At 46.1% G+C, this 9,732-nt stretch overlaps 1 protein-coding gene across 1 annotated transcript; it reads left to right on the top strand.

Moving 5' to 3' along the window:
* Positions 1-1,949: 1,949 nt before the first annotated feature.
* LOC140389271 (succinate receptor 1-like) lies at positions 1,950-4,531 on the top strand. The gene has a single exon (XM_072473453.1). The coding sequence runs from the start codon at positions 1,950-1,952 to the stop codon at positions 2,916-2,918; it is 969 nt and encodes a 322-aa protein (XP_072329554.1). The 3' UTR covers positions 2,919-4,531.
* The last annotated feature ends 5,201 nt before the right edge of the window (positions 4,532-9,732 follow it).

Raw genomic sequence — 9,732 nt, forward strand, 5'->3', positions numbered from 1 at the left:
GGCCCGAATTCAAAAATCGAAATCTAGCACGCAGTCCAGTTCTGAAATGAAATGAAAATCGCTTATTGTCACAAGTCGGCTTCAAATGAAGTTACTGTGAAAAGCCCCTAGTCACCACATTCCGCCGCCTGTTCGGGGAGGCTGGTACGGGAAGTGCTGCTGGCCTGTCTTGGTCTGCTTTAAAAGCCAGCTCTTTAGCCCTGTGCTAAACCAGCCCTAAGAGTGCTGAAGTGAGAAGGGATGGCAAAGCGAGACACTGACTGTTCTCAGGAAAATGTACAAGAACCCACTGCACTATTTGAAGAAGAGCAGAAGTGTTATGCTGTGACCTAGCCAAATGGTGGTCTCTCAATTAACTCACTTGTTAATTGGACAGGAGGCAGTGCCAGAGCGGCTAGGTGCAGTGTCGTGGGGCAGTGCCAGGATGCCAGGGTGCCACTGGGTCAGTGCTAGGGTGGGACCAGGTGGCAATGCAGGCTTTTTTTGGCCACAGGCTTGACAGCATGGGCCACACTTCCATATTTTCTTTGCGCCAGGTGCATTATTATCTGGTGAGAAATGCTGGTTGTGAAGCTGGCGAACTGAATAGAACATGGAAGGTTTCCCACCCATGCCAGCCATTGCGCAAAAATGATAAAATTGCTTCAATTCCCATTGCCTCAGCCGGAGCAGGTAAAATTAATTAACTAAATAAATCTGAAAAGACGAAAACTCAGCCCAGCAATGGCGCCCAGGAATCTGCCAGCCTTAACCAGCCTGGCCTCCATGTAACTCCGCATCCCAACCGTATAGTTGCCTCTTAACTGTCCTCTGAAATTGCCCAGCGAGACGCTCAGTTGTATTCAAGAAAACAGCTCACCCCCCCCCCCCCCCCCCCCCCCCCCCCACCAGCTTCTCAAGTCAATTAATTATGGGCAATTAATGCTGGCCTAGCCAGTGACAGCCACTTCAGATGAATGTTTTTGTTGTTGCTACTGGGTTGTGAATTTTGCCCTTACATCCCAATATTCTTATTCTCATGACCGCCTGGGCTCGTGACCAGTCAATTCCAGCCTCACTTAACAGAATTGTAATTGCATGTTGTTTTAAATACCTGAGGACCTTGGCTGAACCCAATAGACAGCAGCCACTAGATTTGTAACTTTAACACAAATAACCTTTTACCATACACCGTAAAATAAACTGATGAAAATATAAATGACTATCTATTGCCCCTACCCAAACCCCCTTTCCAAATCGCCCCATTCTATACACACGCACACACATTCTCTCTCATACACACACAGACAACATAGAGGGAAAGATGGTGGAGAGGGAAAAACATTTTTAAATAAGTAAAAAAGGATAAAAGATGTCCGATGCACTATGATGGTTTCCAAGTAATGTCTTTCAGCTCAAACTTTTGCTTTGATGCTCCTTCCTCATAAGCTTGAGAGGGTTTTCTCTGGCAAGACTGTCTACTTTCTTTGTAGAATCAAGATCATTTCAACTATATAAGTAAAGATATGCCAGGCACTTACTAGTTTAGAACAGTAAAGCAGTCCTTTACTTCAGCAGAGAGTGGGAGAGAGAGACAAAGCTCCTTGTTCGTTCAAGATCTAATCACTTCTGACCAGCTCTTTCTGAAGCATCCCACAGGAAACAATCACTGACTGTTGTCAGCCAGAATACTGCCCCTGGCCACCCCACAGGTTGCCAGACAGCCAATCGAACCGACTTCCTCCAGAGCTGGTTTTTAAGATTCCCTCAGCACTGCCGAGTCTGTATTCTCCTCTGCAAAAAAACAAATCCTGATTGGCAGGCCATCTCAGCTTAGGCCCACTGCTTAAAGGTGCATTCAGATTATGAGTCCATGGACAAAATAATAAAATAAAACAAAAGAAATGGGAACAAATGAAAATCAAAAGGAAGGACTCTAACACTATTCAATTGGTTTTTGTTTATAGGAAATGAATGAATCCTGCTCAAAGATTAATGAGATCTTGGACACGTACTTCCTCACGACATTTTATTCCATTGAGTTTGTCTTAGGGTTGATCGGTAATATCATTGTGATAAGTGGCTACATATTCTGCCTGAAGGAATGGAAGTGCAGCAATATTTACCTCTTCAACCTTTCCGTTTCGGATCTGGCCTTCGTCTGTACACTTCCAATGTTTGTGATCTATTATGCCAAAGGTAAAGTCTGGATATTTGGTGAGTTTCTCTGCAAGCTGAACAGATACATTCTCTACACCAACATGTACTTAAGCATGCTGTTCTTGGCCTGCATCAGCATTGATCGATACTTGCTGGTGAGCAACCCAATGAGGACCCACATGTTTCAAAGTAAAAAAGCTGCCATTATCATCTGTGTCAGCTTGTGGATCCTTATCACCCTGGAGGTGGTACCCATGTTAACATTCATAGGTCCCTCAGTTCATTATAACAAAACCATTGTTAAGTGCGTCGATTATGCAAGTGCAGGAAATGCTATCCACAACCTGATATATAATGTGTGTCTCACGCTTATCGGTTTCCTGCTCCCAATGTGCATCATGGGGGTCTTCTGTGTGAAAACCGCACGCTTGCTAAAGAAGTTAAGTCAAGACCGAAATCGAACTGTTACTCTTGAGAAGCCTCTCACACTTGTTATCCTGGCAATTGTTATTTTCTCCATATTTTTCACTCCTTATCACATCTTGCGCAATATCCGCATGGTGTCCAGATTGGAAAATATCAGCCTTTCGCAATGTGACATTGAGGGCATAAAGGCTGCTTACACTATCTCCAGGCCTGTTGCTTTCTTCAGCATTATTACAAACTCTATTTTCTACTTCCTTGCGGGGGATAAATTCAGGGAAACCATTACAATCAGAATAAAGTCTCACAGCTCAAGATATCTGCTGCGATTTGGCAAAGAAAGGCTAGGCCCATAACAGAGGCCCGTCACTTTGGGCAATGGCAGGACTTTACAGTTTCAGGTTGGGTGGTGGCCTCAAAGACCAGGACGCTCAAAGTTTCATTACCTAGCCACAGAGACTTGCCATCAGCTGAGAATGTCTGACTTGATCTTACAGTTCACGGAGACAGGTTTCCAAACTCATCACACCAGGTCTAAGGTTTGCTAGTCTGTTGTCATGGAAACTGGCAGAGCCAGGAGGAAGAGAACTCTATTGTAAAGTCTAGTTTCTATCTAGCTGCAGTAAATTTAGTTATACGGAAAGAACGAGGAAAGTAATGCCAGTAATTTCCTTGAGGCTAATCTTCCACCACCGTTATAATCTATTGGCACAGGGGAAATCCTTTCTTGTGGCTGCAAAGCCAATACACCGAGTAGACAGGGCCAAGCCCTTAATCCTTCTCCTTGCTTTCTACAATATCCAGTTCAAATTCAAATTGAATCCAATTCATGGTCCTCATGGAGAAAGAGCAGTCAAGATGTCAGCGTCTTCTAGATCCATCCAACACCAGCTGATAACACAACTCAATCAGATATATTTGTGGTTAACGTGATGGATCCTGTGATTTATTTATCATGACATTAGAATTGTTTTATTTTGACATACATTGTGAATTACTTTTCCTGTAGTTCGATAAGGCATTGTTGAAGACTTTTTGTTTACAGAGAAAATCTAACTGACTTTGTTAATTCATAGCACAACACTTCAAAAGGATTGCACAGAACATGTATCCAATGTCAATCTCACAGCATTGGTTGCTGATCATTGTATCATTGAATTATTCTTTTGTTAAACTTGTTAATAGAAAATGTTTTCCCCCTGAATTTATGTCTGGAGGTATGTGTTGTTTTTAAATTTGCCGCATTTTCTTGCACCAAGTGGGTAGGTACAAGTTTTGTTCACAAGCTGCTGTCAATCCTACCCAACCCCATATAAATACTTCCCCATCACCACCTGTCGACAACAGATACAAATGCCAAGGATTACTCAAGAGTGCTTCCTCCTCATTCAGGAACATTTTTCTGGCCCTGGCTCTTGAGGCCTGCCTCAAAGTCTGACGTGGTTCATCGTGAACACAGCAGGGGGAGGGGGGCTGAATTGACCCTGCAGAGGGTCAATTCACCAATCTCAAAGGGGCAAAGAATAGTGTCAATGCCCTCGACAAGGCTGTGGTGAACCCGAGCGGATCCAATGGAGTGGTTTGCCAGGCCATTTCAGAGATTAGTTAAGAGTCAGCCACATTGCTGTGGATCTGGAGTCACATTAGGAAAGCCCAAATAAGGATGGCAGATTTCTGTCCTTAAAAAGACAGTAGTGAACCAGATGGATTTTTATGGCAATCCAAAAGTCACACTGCCACCATTACAGATACCAAACTTTTGCTTCCAAAAAGGAAAATTGCAATAGATAATAAGATCAACACAAAACATTTATTACAGTTATTTAGGAAGAAATTGGGGAGTCAGGGGTAACATAAAAGATTATGTGCAGCAAGCTGCAAAGGAAAATAAGAAAATGGCAGACTTGTTGAGCAAATACGTGCGCCAGTCTTCTTAGTCATGATGTGGAGATGCCGGCGTTGGACTGGGGTGAGCACAGTAAGAAGTGTTACAACACCAGGTCAAAGTCCAACAGGTTTGTTTCGAATCACTAGCTTTCGGAGCGCAGCTCCTTCCTCAGGTGAATTCACCTGATGAAGGAGCTGTGCTCCGAAAGCTTGTGATTCAAAACAAACCTGTTGGACTTTGACCTGGTATTGTACGACTTCTTACAGTCTTCTTAATGGGGGTCAAGGCCAATCTGTTAACGTGCCTGACACTCTAGGGAAACAAAGAAGCAATCAAGGCCCACATAAGAATATAAGAACATAAGAGATTAGCAGGAGTGGGCCATACAACCTCTCGAGCCCACCCTGGTGTTGAATACCATCCCAGTTGATCTACTGCCTCAGCTCCACATTCCCATCCATTCCCCAAATCCCTTGATTTCCTGAGAGATCAAAAATCTATCCTTCCTAGGCTTGAATATACTCAACAATGGAGCACCCGTAACCCTCTGAAGGGGAGACATTCAAAGATTCACAACCTTCTGAGTGAAGAAACTGCTCCTTATCTCCATCCGTATTTAGCACTGCTGCCTCAGCGACCCAGGTTTGATTCCGACCTGAGGTGACTGCCGCTGTGGAGTTTGTGCATTCTCCCTGTGTCTGCATGAGATTCCACTGAGTGCTCCGGTTTCTTCCTACAGTCCAAATATGTGCAGATTAGATGTGATTGGCCATGATAAATTGCCCCTTTAGTGTCCAAAGGTTAGGTGAGGATAGGGCTGGGTTGTCGGCCTATGTAGGGTACTCTTTTAGAGGGTCGATGCAGAGTTGACGTGCCGAATGGCCTTCTTCTTCACCGTAAGGATTCTATATACTACGATATGAAATGACCAACTCTTAACCCTGAGACTGGTCCCGTGTTGTTGATTCCCCAGCCAATGGAATCAACCTTTCAGTGTCTGCCTCATCAGAATCTTCCAGGTTTTAATGAGATGCCGTCTCATTCTTCTAAACCCAGAGTCAAACTCAATTTATTTAATTTATCACAGGGCAGCCCTCCTACCCTAGGAATCAATCTAGTGACCCTTTGTTGCACTGTATCTAATGCAATACATCCTTGCTAAGATCTCTGAACACTAAGATTTCAAAGCCTTGTGCCTTTTTAGAAATGTTCTGCTGTTTCATTATTACTGTGCTGAACTCAGCACTTGGCAAACAGCTTGTATTTATGAGCTATCCCCTAAGCCTAAATTTAGGGAAGGAAATTTGTAACTGGAATTCCCAGCTGTGATACCCCTTCTGAGAAGTGAACCTGATGGTTTGATGTTGCTCTGGAGATAAAAGCTGTGTAACTCAAAAAAAAAAGCAAGTAGAAACTCGAATTTCAGCTGATGGTGGAACGCACAGAATTCCTGGTGAACAGGAGGAAAAGCAAATCTTTCAAAGGAAAGGACAGTTTTCTGATTGTAGTAAGAAGAATAATTAAATCGTCTGCCGTACTTGGTGAAGCAATGTGCGAGCACGCTGAAACTGACTGACTGCTAAAGGCAGCGTGAATAACTCTGGCACGCTAAAGACTTGAGTATTTGCACCAGAAGTGATAGACCGTTTACCATTATGTTATCGGATAGTCATTGAAAAATAACTCTGAAAAGCTATGGCATCAGAACTGTGACCAATGTTGAGAGGGTTTATAGAAGTGCACCTTGTCGGGCATTAATCATTATCCGGGGGAAGTCGGGTAGAATAGAGCTGCCTTTGGAAGTGACTCAAGGGCCAAGTCCAGTGAGTGGGAACAGTGAGAGATCCCACGCGCCCCCAGAGGCTAAGCTTGAAAGATTGTGAGACTACATGTGGTGCCACACTTGTACTGGGAGTGATGCTGGGACATTTGTGAGGGTTATCACTGTTGCACTGTATATTTACTATGAGCCTTATCAGTTTCTATTTCTATTAAAATATCATTTGTCAATCAATAAATGCATGCTTGATTTGATGTTGATTTTGTGTTTGACTATTAATGTAAATTTTTAAAAAGTGAAATCTTGTCCATCAGTTCCTCTCATCGGTGATGTTTGGGGATTCCTATCTTTTCAGGAATGGGATCATAATATTGCCCATGTGCATAACCTAGCATTGATACTCTATCTGCCATTTTGTTGCCCAAATACTTAACCTCTCTATCTCTTTGCAACCTTTTTGTATCCTCTTCACAGCTTACATTCCCACCTAGTTTTGTATCACCAGCATACAAAACTCGGAAAGCTTGGATACATTGGTACTTGCAAGCTTGGATACATTATTCTTGTTTTTTCCCCCATCTAATTCCTTAATATAGATTGTCAATAGCTAGGGCCCCTGAACAAATCCTTGTGGCACTTTGCTGGCCTGCCGATTTAAAAATGTCCCATTCATCCATACTGTCTACCTCCTGTCCATTAACTAATCCATTCCAATATATTATCTCAACATTATGAGCCCTTACCTTGTACATTACCTTTTTTATGTGACACCTTAACATTACCCATAATATTGGGTAAAGTTATGATCCCCACAGAGAAACCCAGGTATACTGGGCGGGATTCTCTCATCCCAGGCTAGGCCGGAGAATCGGCGAGACTAGCGCGAATTGCGCAACGTCGCCAGTCCGCCAATTCTCCGGAGAGCGAAGAATCGGTGCCATTGGCACAGGTGCGGTCGGCGTGGCGCCAGTCGAGGGCTGCTCTACGGGGCACCCCAGCGACTCTCGGCCTGGGATGGCCATTCAGAAAAACACGAGTCTCGCCGGCGCCGTTCACACCTGGTCTTACCCGGCGGGACCTTGGCGTTAATGGATCCAGGGGCGGCCTGCTTGGAGGGGAGGGCTGTCCAACCCCGGTAGGGGGGCCTCCTCTGTGGCCTGGCCCGCGATCGGGGGACTACCGATCGGCGGGCCGGCCTCTCGGGCTGGGTGCCTCTTTTGTTCCGCGCCGGCCCCTGTAGCCCTATGCCATGTTGCGTCGTGGCCAGCGCGGAGAAGGGAGCCTCAGACCATGTGTGGCAATCGTGCTGGTCCCACTGCGCATGCGCGCATTGGCACCGATCCTACTGCACATGCGCAGACCCGCGGCGCCCATCTGGCACCGGGATCGGCAGCTGGAGCGGCGTGGGTCGCACCAGTGCCGTGCTGGCCTCCTGTAGGGGTCAGAATCATTGCTCATGAGGCCATGTTGACGCCGCCGAGAATCCCGCCCACTACATCCGCCAGCTCCCCTTTATCTACCCTATCTGTTACCTCCTTAAAAACTCTCATAAATTTGTCAAACATGATTTCTCTTTTGTCAAACCATATTGACTTTGTCTGCTCATACTATGATTCTCTAAGTGCTGGAGCTCATGAAGTTCTCATAAGCAAGAGAACATATCAGAAAAACTAACGTCAGTAAAAACTGACAACTCCCCTGCACCTGACGGCTCTCCCCCCCCCCCCCCCCCGCCCCGTGTTATAAAGGAAGGAGGTAAGGAAATTTCTCTCAAATCAGGAATTATCCCTTTACATTTGAAAACTGCAAGCTCCATAATTTAAGAAAGGTTAGAGATAGGAACTAGGAAATTGTGGCCCTGTTAGACCAATGCACCCCTGGAATATGGAAGTGGTTTGATTGAGGTTTTTAGGATTACGAGAGGAATTGAACATGTAAAAAGTGCAAAATCGTTGCCAGTGGTGGGCAAGAGGACATAGCTTTCCCATCCGAGGAGGGCCACTGAGGACAAAATCAGGAAACCGCTCAACCACATTCCCAATAATCTGCTGACTACCTCAAAATCGATTCTCCTCTTCCATCCCACCGTGTTAAAGATGTTACAAATATTTTGTTGCCTTGGCACGCTGTCAAAACCATTTGAAACCCTTTCAAAACCACCCTCTCCCTTGCACCTCCCGAATTTAAAACTTCAAATGAACTCCTGTCCTTTGAAGGTATTGTTTCATTTCCAGCCTCTCTTTTCCCCTCCAAATTCCTTGAGAATTTGGCGCTTCCCAGACTCATGCCTATCTCTCGCGCAATGCCCTGTTTCGAGCTCTTTAGTGAGGCCGAAAAACACATCAGCTTTTCTGTAACACATTTAGGGACCTCTGGGCATCTAAAAACACGTTCCTGCCAATCAGGTGCTTTCTAAGTGTAATCACTGTTGTGATGCAGGAAACCCAGCAGCCAATATGAACAACAACAAAGAACAAAGAACGATAAGCACAGGAACAGGCCCTTCGGCCCTCCAAAGCTGTACCGGTCATGATACCAACCTTGGCCAAAGCCCTCAGCACTTCCTAGTGCCGTATCCCTCTATACCCATCCTAGCCATGTATTTGCCGAGATGCCTTTTGAATGCACAGAAAGATCCCACAAACAGCAACGTGGTAATGGTTGAGGGACAAATATTGGCCAGGACATCGGTGATAACTCTCCTGCTCTTTTCAAAATAGTGCCATGGGATATTTTACATGCACCTGAGAGGGCATATGAGGCTTCAGAGTAACGTCTCACCTTAATGACTGCATCTTTGATGGTGCAGCACTCCTTCAGTACTGATCTGGGGTATCTGCCAGATTTTGTGCTCAGGTCATGTCGTGGGTCTTGCATTTGACAGAAAAATTCCTCTATAGCTGTTTCAATGGAGCATATCTCCTCTCATCTGCCTTTGCCTTCTTTGTAACACTGACATGCATCCAAATCTATTCCTACCCTCCCTCGCCCGGTTTGGAGGACATCTGGGGCGAGATTCTCCGACCCCCCCACCGGGTCGGAGAATCGCCATGGGCCTTCGTGAATTCCGCCCCCGCCGCCCGCCGAATTCTCCGAAGGGAGAAAAGTCGGCGGGGCGCCAATCGCGCCGCACGCCTCGGAGAATGACACGGTGTGGGCGCGAGGCAATGGATTTCGGGGCTGCCGATATTCTCCTGTCCGGATGGGCCGAAGTCCCGCCGACGTGACCACGGGTCACATCGGCGTAAATCAAAACACCTTTCAACCAGTGCTCAAGGTTGACGCCGACCAGCGTGGAGGTGGGTGACGGCCTGGGGGGTTGGCCGCTGGAGAGGTGTGATGGCGTGGCCACAGTCTGAATGTGTGGGGGAGAGGTGTGTGTAGGGTTGTGTGTGTGTGTGTGCGGCGGGGGGGGGATTTAGAGTGGGGTGGGCTCCGGGGGGAGTGCCGGGAGGGGGATGAGTGCTGGGGACGGGAGGATGACTGCCGGGGAGGGGGACGG

The sequence above is a fragment of the Scyliorhinus torazame genome, chromosome 14, assembly GCF_047496885.1.
Source record: "Scyliorhinus torazame isolate Kashiwa2021f chromosome 14, sScyTor2.1, whole genome shotgun sequence".
NCBI classification, from domain to species: Eukaryota; Metazoa; Chordata; class Chondrichthyes; order Carcharhiniformes; family Scyliorhinidae; genus Scyliorhinus; species Scyliorhinus torazame.

What these genes read in the sequence shown, in the direction of transcription:
- LOC140389271 (XM_072473453.1), top strand. Translation starts at nt 1,950, where the DNA reads ATGAATGAATCCTGCTCAAAGATTAATGAGATCTTGGACACGTACTTC.